The sequence below is a fragment of the Hemiscyllium ocellatum genome, chromosome 50 (assembly GCF_020745735.1).
Source record: "Hemiscyllium ocellatum isolate sHemOce1 chromosome 50, sHemOce1.pat.X.cur, whole genome shotgun sequence".
NCBI classification, from domain to species: domain Eukaryota; kingdom Metazoa; phylum Chordata; class Chondrichthyes; order Orectolobiformes; family Hemiscylliidae; genus Hemiscyllium; species Hemiscyllium ocellatum.
In genome coordinates this window covers 5,681,030-5,697,991 of record NC_083450.1, presented here as the reverse complement: position 1 = coordinate 5,697,991, position 16,962 = coordinate 5,681,030, and the positions used below count along the sequence as shown (strand labels likewise).

Here is a 16,962-nt window from a genome sequence, read left to right as displayed (position 1 = left end):
TTCGGCGGGTCGGTGTGGACTTGTTGGGCCGAAGGGCCTGTTTCCACACTGTAAGTAATCTAAATGTGAAAGAGTTCAGAAAAGATTTACAAGGATATAGGGTTGGAGGGTTTGAGCTATAGGGAGAGGTTGAACAGGCTGGGGCTGTTTTCCCTGGAGCATCAGAGGCTGAGGGGTGACCTTATAGGAGTTTATAAAATCATAAAGGGCATGGATAGGATGAATACCTAAGGTCTTTTTTCCCAGGGTAGGAGAGTCCAAAATTAAAAAGGCATAGGGTTAGGGTGAGAGGGGGAAGATTTAAAAAGGACCTGAGGGGGAATCTTTTCACCCAGAGGGTGGTGCGTGTGTGGAATGAGCTGCCAGAGGAAGTGGTGGAGGCTGGTACAATGACAACGTTTAAAAGGCATCTGGATGGGGATGTGAATAGGAAGGGATTTGGAGGGATATGGGCCGAATTCTAGCAACGGGACGAGACGAATTCCGGACATTTGGTTGCTATTGGACAGAAGGCTCTGTTTTTGTGCTGTACATCTCTTGTTGAAAGCTGGAGGAACTCCGGTTTTGTTGTTTCCTCCACCTCCTCCAGATGTGGGGCTTTGCTGGCAAGGTTGGCATTTGTTGACCTACCGTACGGCCACGAGGGCAAAGAGCTCCGATAGGACTCCCTCCTCGTGACAGCTCCAAGTGAGAGGGTGTGTGGTCAGAGCTGAGGCGAGGGGGCGGTATCCCAGTGCATGCCCACTGTCCACATGGTGGGCGCTGGCGAAGGACCCACTGGCTGTCCGCCCGGGTGCCGGCTAAAGAAATAAAACGGCCAGGAAACGGGCATCATATCAGCCAAGGGGATGAGGGAAAGAGGTCCTCCAATCCCTTCGAGACAGTCCATGGGAGCAAAAGGTTTGAGTTATCACGAGAGGTTGGGATTTTTCTTTCACTGGACCGTAGGAAGTTGAGAGGTGACCTGATATTGATTTATAAGATCATGAGGGGTGTGGATAAGGTGATTGGCAGGTTCCTTTTCCCTCGACTGGGGGATTTCAAGACGAGACGGCACATTTTTAAGGTGAGAGGAGAGAAAGACATGAGGGGCAACATCTTTTACACAGGGGGTGTTTAGTGTGTGGAACGATGGATGCATCTGAGCATGCAGGTCCAGTTACTCCATTTAATAGACATTTGGATAAGTAAGGGAGGGGGCTGGAAAGGTTCAGACGGATATGGGCCAGGAGCAGGCAAGTAGGAGGTGATTAGTTCGGGATTATAACTCAATGAGAACATCGCCCCTTTTCCTTACACGTATTGTCCTGTGTACTGAGGCACTGTGAAAAGCTTAGTGTTGTGAGCAATGCAGGCAGATCACAGAGTTAAGCAGCATAGATAAGTAAATAATAGATAAACAGCAATGAAAACAGAAACACAGGTACAGGCGAATGTTAAGAGTTTGTGAGTCCATTCAATATTCTAACAACAGGAGGGTAGAAACTGTTACGACGCTGGCTGGTGCGTGTGTTCAGGCTTCTGTACCTTCTCCCCGATGGTAGACAGAAAGAAAAAGAAGATGGTTCCAATTGGGAAGGTTCGCTTGGTTGCTGACAGGAGTCAGGTGGGCCCAATGGCCTCCAACCATGCTGTCAAAGAAATATTTCTCCAAGTCAAGCGCCAGATGGAATGAAAAAAAAAGAAAGAACAGCAGCTGGCCTCTCTTTTAATAGAAAGCAGTTGTCCACTAAAGTCAAGCACAGAGGACGGTGTGGTCACATGACCACCAGCCAGCCAATCAGTGTCTCCGTTTTGACAGTGTCCCACTAATTGCTTAAAAATAATCTCGAGGTTGGGTTTCCGAGTCAAGCAGAGACTACATCAGTGCGTGGGAGAGAGCCGGAGACTCACTTCACAAACGGGTACCTCGTTCTGCTCACCCTCGGTTCCCACCGCCCTCGTCTGCCTCTGTCTCTCACCGCTGTCAACGAGGCCCGCCTTAGAAATCCAAAATGGAGGCCATCAAGAAGAAGATGCAGATGCTGAAGCTGGACAAGGAGAACGCCCTGGACAGAGCAGAGCAGGCTGAGGCGGACAAAAAAGCAGCAGAGGAGAGGAGCAAGCAGGTGAGGAACTGTTGCTTCTTGTTCATTGCTGAGGGGAGGGTTAGCTCACTGTTAGGAATCCAGACGCAGTGGGACACACACCCAGCGCTGACTTGGGTCATCAGCTCAGTTACACTTTTCTGACGTTAGAATGGGCAAGAGCAATTCGGTCCCACTCCTCACTCGGTCACTTTTCTGGGTACACAGTCCCTCAGCGCCAACCATCCGACAATGCCTGCACCCTCAGTGCTGACCCTCTGACAGCACCCGCTCCCTCAGCGCCAACCGTCCGACAATGCCTGCACCCTCAGTGCTCACCCTCTGACTGTGCCCGCTCCCTCAGCACTGAGATTCCAACAGCACCTGCTGCCTCAGCACTGACCCTCCAACAGTGCCTGCCCCCTCAGCACTGACCCTCAAACAGCACACCATCCCTCAGCACTAAATGTCCAATAGCACCAACTCCCTCAGCACGGACCCTCCAACTGCACACCATCCCTAAGCACTAAATGTCTAACAGCACCAACTCCCCCAGCACTGACCCTCCAACTGCACACCATCCCTAAGCACTAAATGTCCAATAGCACCAACTCCCTCAGCACGGACCCTCCAACAGCACACCTTCCCTAAGCACTAAATGTCCAACAGCACCAACTCCCCCAGCACTGACCCTCCAACAGCACACCATCCCGAAGCACTGAGCCTGTGACAGTGCAGTACTCCCTTTTTCACTGACTCTCCAACAGTGTCAGCCTCCTCAGCAAAAGAGGGATTTGTAAAATATTTGTCAAAAGGCAACAGTGGGGGATACTGAGCATGACGATTTAATGCTCTGATATATGCCATACCTCAGTGTAAAACTGATATGTTCCACACCCCTCAGTGTAACACGCTGATACACCCTACACCCCTCACTGGAACACACTGATATACTCCCACAGCCCTCACTGTAACACTCTGATATACCCCACACCCCTCACTCTAACATTCTGATATACCCCACACCCCTCACTGTAACACACTGATATACTCCCACAGCCCTCACTGTAACACACTGATATATCCCAAATCCCTCACTGTAACACTCTGATATACCCCACACCCCTCACTCTAACATTCTGATATACCCCACACCCCTCACTGTAACACACTGATATACTCCCACAGCCCTCACTGTAACACACTGATATATCCCAAATCCCTCACTCTAACATTCTGATATACCCCACACCCCTCACTGTAACACACTGATATACCCCACACCCCTCACTGTAACATTCTGATATAACCCACACCCCTCACTGTAACACTCTGATATACCCCACACCCCTCACTGTAACACACTGATATACCTCACACCCCTCACTGTAACATTCTGATATACCCCACACCCCTCATTGTAACACTCTGATATATCCCACACCCCTCACTGTAACACTCTGATATACCTCACACCCCTCACTGAAACACACTGATATACCCCACACCCCTCACTGTAACACACTGATATACCCTACACCCCTCACTGTAACATTCTCACATACCCCCACCCCTCACTGTATATACCCCACACCCCTCACTGTAACACACTGATATACCTCACACCCCTCACTGTAACACACTGATATATCCCACACCCCTCACTGTAACACACTGATATACCTCACACCCCTCACTGTAACACACTGATATACTCCTCACCCCTCACTGTAACTCTCTGATATGCTCCCACACCCCTCACTGTAACACTCTGATACACACACGCCTCTCATTGTAATACACTGATATACCCCACACACCTCACTCTAACACTGATGTACCCGAAACCCCTCACTCTAACATTGATATACCCCATACCCCTCACTGTAACACTCCAATATACCCCACACCCCTCACGGTAACACTCTGATATATCCCACACCCCTCACTGTATCACTGATATACCCCACACCCCTCACTGTAAGATTCTCATATACCCCACACCCCTCACTGTAACACTCTGACATACCCCACACCCCTCAAAACACTCTGATATACCCCAAACCCCTCACTGTAACACTCTGATATACCCCACACCCCTCACTGTAACACACTGATACACCACACACCCCTCACTGTAACACACTGGTATACCCCACACCCCTCACTGTGACACACTGATACACCACACACACCTCACTGTAACACACTGATACACCACACACCCCTCACTGTAACACACTGATATACCCCACACCCCTCACTGTAACACTCTGATATACCCCACACCCCTCACTGTAACACTCTGATATACACCACACCACTCTCTCTAACAATGATATACCCCACACCCCTCGCTCTAACATCAATATACCCCAACACCCCTCACTCTAACATCGATATACCCCACACCCCTTAGCTTAACACTGATATACCCTACACTCCTCACTCTAACCCTGATATACCCCATACCCCTCACTCTAACACTCTAATATACCCCACATCACTCAGTCTAACATTGATATAGTTGAAAACCCTCACTCTAACATTGATATGCCCCACACACCTCACTCTAACATCGATATACCCCACACCCCTCACTCTAACATCGATATACCCCACACCCCTTAGCTTAACACTGATATACCCTACACTCCTCACTCTAACCCTGATATACCCCATACCCCTCACTCTAACACTCTAATATACCCCACACCATTCAGTCTAACATTGATATAGTTGAAAACCCTCACTCTAACATTGATATGCCCCACACCCCTTAGTCTAACACTGATATACCCCATACCCCACATCTAACATCGATATATCCTGCATCTTTACAATCTGTGCCAAGTTCTGCTGTTCCTGACCTGTTTCTCAGGATGTCTGTTTCTTTTCCCTGTTGCACTGCTCTGACAGCTAGAGGATGAGTTGGCCGCCATGCAGAAGAGGCTGAAGGGGACAGAGGATGAACTGGACAAGTACTCAGAGGCTCTCAAAGATGCGCAGGAGAAGCTGGAACTGGCTGAGAAGAAAGCGGCTGACGTGAGTGAGATATTAGATGCAGCCACGATGATGCTGAGCGGCCGGTTCAGCTCCTCAAGTAACTCCCTCACTTATCATTTTGCACTCGTTCACGAGACGCAGACAGCACTGGCTAGGCAGGCGTTCATCACAGAATGCCGACAGTGCAGGAAGAGGCCGTTTGGGCCTTCCGGTCCTCACCGACCCTCCTCAAAGCATCCCACCCAGATCCATTACAAAAAGAAATGATGTATGTCTTCCAGCATGATGCATTCTGGGATACTCTGACGTCAAGGAGGATACAATGCTGTCCTTTCCTGTCTTCTCCAATAACTGAAACCGCAGTGACTGGTCAGATATATTCCAACAGACAGGGGATGGGATTGCTGTCTCCTTGTCGGCAGTCGTAATGACTTAGGTGCCATTCTAACCCCTCAAGTCTAGCTCCCCCACTTTGAATCCATCAACGTCCGTCTTAATGATATTGAATGAGCCAGCGGCCCAGCGGAACCTGGGTTTCCAAGCTGCACTTTTCAGTTGCACAGATTTACAAAGACGGGGGAGGATTTGAGCTATTGGGAGAGGCTGAATAGGCTGGGCTGTTTTCCCTGGAGCCTCGGTGGATGACCTTATCGAAGTTTATAAAATCATGAGGGGCACGGATCGGGTAAACAGACAAGATTTTTTTTTAACCCAGAGTGGTGGAGTCCAAAACGAGAGGGGCATAGGTTTAAGGTGAGAGGGGAAAGATACGAAAGGGATCCGAGAGGCAACTTTATCACACAGAGGGTGGTGCGTGTATGGAATGAGCTGCCAGAGGAAGTGGCTGTCTAGATTAGAGTGGTGCTGGAAAAGCACAGCAGGCCGGGCAGTTTCCGAGGAGCAGGGAAATCGACGTTTCGGGCAAAAGCCCTTCATCAGGAATAGAGCTTTTGCCCGAAACGTCGATTTTCCTGCTCCTTGGATGCTGCCTGGCCTGCTGTGCTTTTCCAGCACCACTCTAATCTAGACTCTGGTTTCCAGCAACTGCAGTCTTTGTTTTTACCTAGAGGAAGTAGTAGGGCTGGTACAATGACAGCATTTAAAAGGCACCTGGATGGGTAAATGAATAGGAAGGGTTTGGAGGGATATGGGCCTAATGCTGGCAAATGGGACTAGATTAACTTAGTACAGGTGAGCTGGACTGAAGGATCTGTGTCCTTTTTGTTTTATTCAACCAGCATTGAAAGCCCATCCCTATTTGCCCTGGAGGAGGCGGTGGTGAGCTGCCTTCTTGCAGTCCACTTGCTGTGGGTTGACCCACAATGCCGGTAGGGAGGGAATTCCAGGATTTTGACCCAACGACTGTGAAGGAATATTTCCAAGTCAGAGTGGTGAGTGGAGGGAAAGTTGCAGTTGGTGGCATTCCCAAGTCCCTCCTGCCCTTGTCCTTCCAGGCAGAGGTGGTCGAGGGTTTGGAAGATGCTAAGGATCTGTGATGAATTTCTGCGCTGTCCATCTCGATGACTCTATATGGGACTAGATTCATTTAGGACGTCTGGTGAGTTGGACTGAAGGGCCGGTTTCTGCACTTTATAATTCTAGTCATGGAGTACATTAAAGGCAGAACTCAATGGATGTTAGAGATATCAAGGGACATAGAACATAGAACATAGAAAAATACAGCGCAGGACAAGCCCTTTGGCCCTCGATGTTGCGCCGAACCAAGCCCACTATCCTCCATATGTCTACCCAATGCCCACTTAAATGCCCATAAAGAGGGAGAGTCCACCACTGCTACTGGCAGGGCATTCCATGAACTCACGACTCGCTGAGTAAAGAATCTACCCCTAACATCTGTCCTATACCTACCTCCCCTTAATTTAAAGCTATGCCCCCTCGTAATAGCTGACTCCATACAGACGGATGGATTAGTATTAGAATTAGCTTTATTATCACATGTACTCAAGTTAGAACGGTAAAAAGCTTGTAAGTAGCCACTTACAGCGCCATCTTGATGGTACAAAGATGGCACATGTACACATCTCCTTTCAGGATTAAAAAAAATCACACAACACCAGGTTATAGTCCGACAGGTTTAATTGGAAGCACACTAGCTTTCGGAGTGACGCTCCTTCATCAGGATGGCATGGAGAATCTCGCTGAGGAGTTGACCAAGACCCAGAAGGTGGAAACAGGCTGTTGGAGCCACATGGCCTACTCCTCCTTGAAGGTTCCCTCATGAACCAGAGACCATTCAGCCCCTTGATCCTATTCCACCATCCAGTACGGTTTCCAGTTCACCGAGATTCCAAACTGCTTCTCCCGCGTATGGCTCCACATTTCTAAGGCAGGGCAAGTATCTAGCAATGTCCCCAGTGGGCAGACTCACTGGCGCATCAGGACACATCCCACCAAGGACACGGAAGATGTCACTGCCACCAATATAGCAAATATGTCATTGCCATTAAGGTCAGAACGTTTCCATGCACTGCTCTGAGCAGCTGGTGACAGAATTACCAGGGAACAGGAGTACGGGATTCCTGAGAGGTTTGTCTTTTGATGTCAAAATACATTCTGGCCTCTGTCACTCAGGAACGCTCCCAACATAGCCTCAAACCTTCCCCATCAAGCAGTAAAGTAATTTCACAACAGCCAGCCTGATTTAGCAATGAATATTCCAAATTCCTATGATATTCCCAACCCCAAGTATTTTGACAGTGAGCCCTGGAAAAAGCTCAAAGGTGTGTGTGTGTGAGAGAGAGAGAGAGAGAGAGAGAGAGTATGCATGCGTGAGAGAGAGAGATAGAGTGTGTGTCTTAGTGTTAAACAGCACAGACACAGAGCTTTCAGTCCAACTGATCCAACCAGATATTGTTAATTAATCTAGTCCCATTTGCCAGCATTTGCTAGCATTGTCTGTACAAGAAAGGGCTAATTAATAATCTCTTAGTGAAGGAGCCTCTAGTGGTGAGTGACCATACATAATATGATGGAAATTTGTGCATTGTATTTGCAATTGCTGTTCAATCTGAGACTCATGTCATAAACCTACACAATGGAGATGAAGAAGATATGACGGTCAATTTGGTTGTGATAAATTGGGAAACAGGAGGTTTGACGGTAAACAGCCAATGATTAGACTGGATTCCCTACAGTATGGAAACAGGTCCTTCAAGTTCCACACCGACACTCCAGTGGTAACCCACGCAGACCCGTTCTCCTACCCAACATTTATCCCTCTAAACCCTTCCTCTTCATCTCCCCATCCAGGTGCCTTTTCATCGTACCCACCTCCACCCCCTCCTCTTGCAGCTCATTCCACACACCTCTGTGTGCAAAGTGAAAAGAGTATTTCACAAGAATTTCTATCCAACAGAGTTAATAGCCAAGGTCTTTTTCCCCAGGGTAGGGGAATTCAGATTAATAGCCAAGGGGAATAATAATAGGGGAATCCAGAACCAGAGGGCATAGGTTTGAGGTGAGACGGGAAAGATTTAAAAGGGACCCAAGGGGCAACATTTTCATGCAGTGGGTATTACGTGTATATAGTGAGCTGCCAGAGGACGTGGTGGAGGCTGGTACAATGACAGCATTTAAAAAGCATCTGGATGGGTAAATGAATAGGAAAGGTTTAGAGGGATATAGGGCTGATTGCTGGCAAATGGGACTGGATTAATTTAGGATATCCAGTCGGCATGGACGAGTTGGACCGAAGGGTCTGTTTCCTTGCTGTACATCTCTACGACTCTCATTTCATATTGTTTAATCCAGTTGCCTCTCACTCTTGTAAACTCCAGCAGATACAAGCCTAGCCTGTCCAGCCTTTCCTCATAAGACATCCACGCATTAGCAGTTTAGTAAATTTTCTCTGAACTGCTTCCAGTGTACTGACTGCATTCCTCTGTGGGAGTGGTTATAGTGACTATAGGGGAGATGGTGGCATAGTGGTATTATCATTGGTCTAGGAATCCAGAGACTAGCATAATGTTCTGGAGAATGGGCTCAGATCCCACCAGGGGAACTAAATTTCCAAATTTATTAGGGTGGCATGGTGGCCCAGTGCTGCCTCACAGCGCCAGGGACCCCGGTTCGATTCCAGCTTCAACTGTCTGTGTGGAGTTTGCACGTTCTCCCCATGTCTGCATGGGTTTGCTCCAGTTTCCTCCCACAATCCATGTCAGGTGAATTGGCCATGCGAAACTGCCACCTCAGGGGTAAATGTTGGGTAGGGGAATGGGTCTGCGTGGGTTACCACTGGAGTGTCGGTGTGGAACTTGAAGGACCTGTTTTCATACTGTAGGGCATCCAATCTAATCATTGGCTGTTTACCGTCAAACCTCCTAATGTTGTTCTCCAGTTTACCACAACCAAATTGGCCGTCATATCTTCTGCATCTCCATTGTGTAGGTTTATGACATGAGTCTCAGATTGAACAGCAATTGCAAATACAATGCACAAATTTCCATCATGTCATGTATGGTCACTCACCACTAGAGGCTCCTTCATAAAGAGATTATTAATTAGCCCTTTCTTGTACAGACAATGCTAGACCCTTTTTAAGTTGGATCAACATGCTGTTCTAGAAATTCATTGCAAAGCATTCCAGGAAGTCTATAGCATTAACGCTAATTAGTTTGACCAAATCTATGTGCAGATTGAATTCCTCCACGTTTACTGCGTATCCCTTGTCACACCCACCTCATTCTTGACTTACACTGTATCTTACTTTACTATGACTGATTTATATTCAAATAAACAACCATAAGATGTTGGAGCAGAATTAGGCCCTTCGGTCCATCAGGTCTGCTGCACCTTCGGTCATGTTCCTCAACCCCACTCTCCTGCCTTCTCCCTGTAATCCTCAATCCCTTTAATGATCAAGGAGCGATCGCTCTCTGTCTTAAATCCGCAGAATGACATGGCTTCCGCAGTCTTTTTGGAACAGGAACCTCTTTCTCTTTTTAACCTACTGCACCTGGTATTCCCAGGCGGTCACCCATCCAAGTACTAACCAGGCCTGAGTCTGCTTAGTTTCCGAGATCAGACGTTTTCAGACTAATATGGCCGTAGGCTGGATCTTCTTTGTGTGTTTGAAGGGATTGGACACTATATGGAGGAAGATCCACTCTCTCTAGTCACCAATTGGAGCGGAAAATCCTCTCTGATTGAAAGTCATTTCAGAGGGAAATTCTCTATTAATGGACACTATGTGGCAGGGGCTCTCTCCCTCTGATTGGTCTCCATTTGGAGGGGATTCACTCTGGGATTGAACACTACCTGGAGGGGAGCCTGTCTCTGGTTGGACAGCAAATAGAAGGGATCCCCTAATTGGATCTCATTTGGATGTGTTTCTCTTGTTTGGACACCAATGGAGAAGAATTTTCTCCATGATTGGATTTGGAGGGAGATCCTCTCCCTGATTGGACACTATCTAGAAAGAGACCCTCTATCTGATTGGACACCATCAGGAAGTGGGGAATCCTTGCTCTGATTGGATACCATCTGGAAAGGGGATCCTCTTTTTTTGATTGGATACCATTTGGAGGGGGACCCTCTCTCTCGGATTGGACACTATCTGGGAGGGGGATCCATTTTTTGATTGGGAACCATTTGGAAGGGGACCTTCTCTTTGATTGGAAATGGGGACCCTTTCTCTGATTGGATGCCATCAGGAAGTGGGGGATCCTCTCTTTGACTGAGCACCATTTGGAGGGGGGCCCTATTTCTAATTGGACACCAATATGGAAGGGGCAGACCCTCTCTCTGTTTGGGTACTGTCAGGAAGGTGGATCCTTTGTCTGATTGGACACCATTTGTAAGGGGCACCCTCTCTCTGATTGGACACCATGTGGAAGTGGGAGACCCTCTCTCTGATTGGAAACCAGGGGGATCCTCTGTCTGATTGGACACTATTTGTAAGGGGAACCCTCTCTCTCTGATTGGACACCATGTGGAAGAGGGAGACCCCTTTTCTGATTGGACACCATCAGAAATGAGGGTGGGACCATCTCTGATTGGACACCATGAGGAAGAGGGAGACCATCTTTCTGATTGGACACCATTTGTAAGGGGCACCCTCTCTCTGATTGGACACCATGTGGAAGAGGGAGACCCTCTCTCTGATTGGAAAGCAGGGGGATCCTCTGTCTGATTGGACACTATTTGTAAGGGATACCCTCACTCTGATTGGACACCATGTGGAAGAGGGAGATCCCTTCTTCTGATTGGACACCATCAGGAATGGGGGTGGGACCATCTCTGATTGGACCCCATGAGGAAGAGGGAGACCATCTTTCTGATTGGACACCATGAGGAATGGGGGTGGGACCATCTTTCTGATTGGACGCCATCTGGTAGAGTGGCCCGCCCTCACGCCGCGCGCTCGCTCGCACGTACCTTTGCGCGTTCGCGCCTGCCGCGTGTCTACGTCACTTCCTGGAGACGCCCGAACCTCCGCCCATCCCCCCCTCCCCGTTGCCGGGAGTCGCTATCGACCGGAAGCAGCAGCCAAACAGCCAGCAGACGCTGCCGCCGCAGCCGCCGATCGTCTGTCACTATCTTACAAAATAATAGTAAATAATTTATCGCCGGGTTTGACGATGGCTGGCACGTGCCTCGACGCGGTGAAGCGGAAGATCAAAGTGTTGCAGCAGCAGGCGGACGAGGCCGAGGAGCGAGGCGAGCGCCTGCAGCGGGAGTTCGACGTGGAGCACAAGGCCCGGGAGAACGTGAGTGTGTTACCGGCGGGAGGGAGAGAGAGTGAGAGAGACGGGGGGCCGTGTGTCCCCCCCGCGCCCCTTCCTCCTGAAGACGGCGGCGGCGGTGGAACCGCCTGCGGGTGTGCGCATGTGCAGCAGCCGGCAGTGCCGTGTCTGCGCCTGCGTGTTCGCCCCCTCCCCAACCACACTTCCCATTTCTGGGGTGGGATATTTCTGGAGGGTATGCAATGCACCCCTCCTCATTCCCCACCCCCCCCGGGATGGGGATTCACACAGTGCATCCCAGTCTTTGGGATGGGGGTGCATGTAGTGCCATGCTCCCCATCTCTGGGATGGGGGTACACTCAATGCTATACTCCCCGTCTCTGGGATGGGGGTACACTCAATGCTATACTCCCCGTCTCTGGGATGGGGGTGCATGTAGTGCCGTGCTCCCCGTCTCTGGGATGGGGGTGCATGTAGTGCCGTGCTCCCCGTCTCTGGGATGGGGGTGCATGTAGTGCCGTGCTCCCCGTCTCTGGGATGGGGGTGCATGTAGTGCCGTGCTCCCCGTCTCTGGGGTGGGGGTGCATGTAGTGCCGTGCTCCCCGTCTCTGGGGTGGGGGTGCATGTAGTGCCGTGCTCCCCGTCTCTGGGATGGGGGTGTGTGCACCTTGAGGTGTAGTGTGGGTATGCGCTGCAACATGTCCTTTCTCCTATTAGTCGATATGTAGTGCAACATTTCCCTCTCTGGAATGGGCGGGGGAACACAGTGCAACATGTTCCTTCTACTGGGGGATATGTAAGCAACATGTCCTTCACTATGATGGTAAGATGTGGAATTCAGTGATGACCCTTCTCCATGTAATATAGCATAGTCCTCCGTCTGTTGGAGAATAATGCAGTACAGCATGCCATTTCTTTGGAAGATTGGGTACACAGAGTAGCATACTCCTTCACTTGGATTCCGTGGGATGAGAGTCTAAAGCCCAACTAAAGTTTTGGCGTGGGGGGGGTGCCTGGAGGTGTTGCTGTTGAGTTGGAATTAATAAATTTTATGGAAACTTCAGGATACATGGCATATTTTTCTGCACTTGATTATTTAAATCCAAGTTGTTGGTTGAAACAGAAGTAATTGCCATTCGAGAGAAATAATTTGGGCATCAAGCTGTCAACCAAGTGAGATCACGAAATAGCCTCACCCTATGCTATCTTGATTGGGAGCTTTTCAAGTCGCTGATGGTGGTGGGGGGGGAGTGCTTCCTGCTTATCGTCAGTTGCTGTCACTTGTGGTCATGTTTGGCCTTGCCTTCTCACATTTAGTAGCACATCTGCTTGTGGCGTTATTGATGGCGAGAGAGGGGACGCTGAGCAGGCTTATATGCAAGACATTTCAAAACGTACCAGAGGATCTTCCCGTCAAATAATCCTGATAGCATTGCCAAGTGAGGGGATCTATCCATCGAAACATGATGGGGAGGAGGGCAGTAGTATTGCAGGAAGAATTACAGCGCAAAGGAACACCCATTTGGCTTCTGTGGTCTGTGCAAACTTCCTCCCACAACCTCCCTTTCCCCCACCCCAACCCCACTTTATCATTGTATTCTTCTGTTGCTCTCTCCCTTTCATGTTTATTCAAGTCGTCCTACTCAAAGGCAGTTGGCCATGACCACATTCCAAGAACGAGTAAGAGGCAGGTTCCCCTTAAAGGCATGTCTGCTATTCATTTCAACCACTCCCTAAAGGAGTGACTTCCTCATTCTCATCGTTCTTCAGGTTAAGTGGTTTCTGCTCAGCTAATTCTTTCCAGAGGCTGGCTTGTAACGATGATCCTCTGTCCTGGACCCTCAATCCCCATTAATGGGGACACATTTCCCCTAGTTCCATCTTCTCAAATCTTTTCATCATTTTAATGGCCACTATCAGGCCCCCTCCTTTAGCAACTGTTGATGTGCGTGAGATGTGGTGGGAGGGTGTAGCTAACCTGTTCACCCAGATAACGAACTAGGGTGGGAACTTCAGCTGTCGTCTTCCCACTCTGGAGTTTTGGGGATGTGAGATGGTTGGGCTCAAAGGGTTAAGGCATTATCGTGCGCGTGACATTAAGACTGGCGTGCGTGGCCAACCAGCTGCTGGCACTCCTTTCTGTGCTGATGTTTGAGGAATGGAGAGTGAATGAGGTGCTGGAGGATACTGGAGCCCATCAAGGGGAAGGGTTTTCAGCTGTTCAGGATGTGTGGGTGCTTGAAGGAGCAGACATGTGGTAGGGTTGGGTGGCTGTACAGCGAGGCTGAACCCCCCCCCCCCGTGATCTGTGACTCTGTTGCCCAAGCGATTAACTGATGATCTCGTTTCCTTTTTCGGGAAGTGGTTCTCGGAAGCCAGTGTGGTGGGGCGATTCAGAAGCTAACATTCACAGTTGCAGTTTCCTTCTTGGTAAGCTCCAGTGAGCCACAGAGTCGTAACACCCGGGAGGCTCATTGGGCCATTTCTGTTCCCACCCCACAGACATCAGAGGCGTTGCTATGATTGGTTTAATGATGTTATCCTTTTGAGGGAGTCCAAACCCACGTGGTCGCAAACTGGTATGGTGGCTCAGTGGTTAGTACTGCTGCCTCTCAGTGCCAAGGACCTGGGTTCGATTCCTGCCTCGGGCACGACTGTGTGGAGTTTGGACGTTCTCCCCGTATCTGATTAGTTTCCACCGGAAGCTCCGGTTCCATTCAGAGATGTGTAAGCTGGTTGGATTGGCCATGCTAAAGTGCCCATAATGCCCAGGGATGTGCACGTTTGGGTGGATTGGCCATGCTAAATTGTCCCATGGTGCCCAGGGATGTGCAGGTTAGGGTGGATTGGCCATGGGAAATTGTCCTGTAGTGCTCAGGAATGTGAAGGTTAGGGTGGATTGGCCACGCTAAATTGCCCGGTAATCCCCAGGGATGTGCAGGTTAGGGTGGATTGGCCATGCTAAATTGTCCCATGGTGCCCAGGGATGTGCAGGTTAGGGTGGATTGGCCATGCTAAATTGTCCCATGGTGCCCAGGGATGTGCAGGTTAGGGTGGATTGGCCATGGGAAATTGTCCTGTAGTGCTCAGGAATGTGAAGGTTAGGGTGGATTGGCCAAGCTAAATTGCCCGGTAATCCCCAGGGATGTGCAGGTTAGGGTGGATTGCCCCCCCCCCCCCCCCCCCCCCCCCCCCCCCCACCACCTTGTGGGACAACCTAGAATTAGGAGTTTCAGTTCTTAACAAGAAAAATCTCTCTTGAATATGAAGAGCAGTGTTTTCTGTTTGAGGGTCACAAGTCCATGGAACGTTTTCCCCCAGACAGTAGTTCATTGATTGTGTGCAAGAAGCAGATTCAGCTATTTGGCTACTCACAACATTTAACATTAGATTAGATTACTTACAGTGTAGAAACAGGCCCTTCGGCCCGACAAGTCCACACCGACTCGCCGAAGCGCAACCCAGCCATACCCCTACATTTACCCCTTACCTAACACTACGGGCAATTTAGCATGGCCAATTCACCTGACCCGCACATCTTTGGACTGTGGGAAGAAACTGGAGCACCCGGAGGAAACCCACGCAGACACGGGGAGAACGTGCAAACTCCACACAGTCAGTCACCTGAGTCGGGAATTGAACCCGGGTCTCTGGCGCTGTGAGGCAGCAGTGCTAACCACTGTGCCACCGTGCCACCCACATGGTCAATGCATTGAGCATAGCAGTTGGGAGGTCAGGTTGTGGCTGTGCTGGACCTTGGTTCGGCCACTTTTGGAGTGTTGTGTGCAATTCTGGGTCACCCTGCTGTCGGAAGGATGTTGTGGTGAAAGGTTCTGACCTGAAGTGTTGACTCCCCTGATGCTGTTGGACCTGCTGTGCTTTTTCCAGCTCCGCACTTTATCAACTCTGACTTTCCAGCATCTGCAGTCCTCGCGGTCTCCATGTGGGGAAACCTGAAAGGGTTCAGGAAAGACTTACGAGGATGTTGCCAGGTTTGGAGGGTTTGAGTTGCAGGAAGAGGCTGAATAGATTGGGGTGATTTTGCCCTGGAGCGTCGGAGGCTGAGGGGTGACCTTCATAGAGATTTATAAAATCGTGAGGGGCATGGGTAGGGTAAATAGCCAAGGTCTTTTCCCCAGGGTGGGGGAGTCCAAAACTAGAGGGCATAGGTTGAAGGTGAGAGGGGAAAAGGGACCTAAGAGGCAATTTTATCATGCAGGGAACGGTGGTGTATGGACTGTCTGGCTGGGTATGTGAATAGGAAAGGTTTAGAGGCATGTGGGCCAAATGCTGGCAAATGGGACTAGATTAATTTAGGATGGCTTAGATGAGTTGGACCGAAGGGTCTGTTTCCATGCTGTAAGACTCTTGACAGTTTTATTTGACATTTTAATAAGTTAGTGGTTGATCACATTCCTGCCTGTCCAGGATAACTTTCACCCTCTAGTTTAACAAGAATCTGTCCGCCTGTGCCTTGAAATCATACCACCTACATTTTGAGGAGCACTCAACTCTGAGAGGGGGAACAAAAGATTTATCTCATCTGTTTTGAATGGGCAGCCATTTTTTAAACAGTGGCCTAGATTTCCCCATAGAAAGAAATATCCTTTACACATCCGTCCTGACATACCCCCTGAGAACCTTTATCAGTTTTAATCAAACCTCCTTTCACTCTTAGCAAGTCCAGTGGATACAGGCCTGGAGATTTATCCTTTACTCACAAGACAATCTTCCCCTTTCAGGTATTAGTCTGGTGAAGTTTCTCTGAACTGCTTAGAACATGTCTATCTTGTTCCTTTACTAAAGTGACCAGGCCTGTAGAAACGTAGTTGTACAGTGTCCTGGATAATTGAAGCAGAACCTTTCTAGTTTTGTATTCCCTCCCCCTTGCAATGAATTGTGATGTTCTATTACTTTTCCTAGCTGCTTGCTGTACCTGTATGTTGATGTTTCTTTGATTCATGCAATAGCTCACTCAGGACTGTCATCGTCTTTGAACTCTCTCAACATTTTAGACTGTAAGCTTCCCTCGATTCTGAAGGCACTGTTAGAGAAATCTTTCCCAATTAACCTTTTCAGAGACGATGTTTTCTATCGCAAACTGGCAAGTGACAGATCAGTGCATGAAGGGAGAGAGAAAATTACATAAAAATACAAACAAAAGGGGCAGCAATGAATGGAAAGAG

The 16,962-nt window shown here is 49.1% G+C and overlaps 1 protein-coding gene and 1 pseudogene across 6 annotated transcripts in view; one reads left to right on the top strand and one right to left on the bottom strand.

Annotated features, from left to right (window-relative positions):
* Positions 1 to 1,839: 1,839 nt before the first annotated feature.
* Positions 1,840 to 16,962, top strand: part of LOC132805620 (tropomyosin alpha-3 chain) — a 69,769-nt gene continuing 54,646 nt past the window's right edge. For 2 of the 6 annotated variants that reach the window (XM_060820791.1, XM_060820790.1), the window contains exons 1-2: positions 1,840 to 2,108; positions 4,986 to 5,111. In XM_060820791.1, coding sequence (XP_060676774.1) covers positions 1,995 to 2,108; positions 4,986 to 5,111 — 240 coding nt within the window. In that variant the 5' untranslated portion in view covers positions 1,840 to 1,994. Of the gene's footprint in view, positions 2,109 to 4,985; positions 5,112 to 11,568; positions 11,801 to 16,962 lie in introns of those variants that run through there. The other 4 variants (XM_060820793.1, XM_060820794.1, XM_060820789.1 and 1 more) reach the window with 3 other exon arrangements.
* On the bottom strand, positions 10,036 to 10,144 carry LOC132805647 (5S ribosomal RNA; annotated as a pseudogene).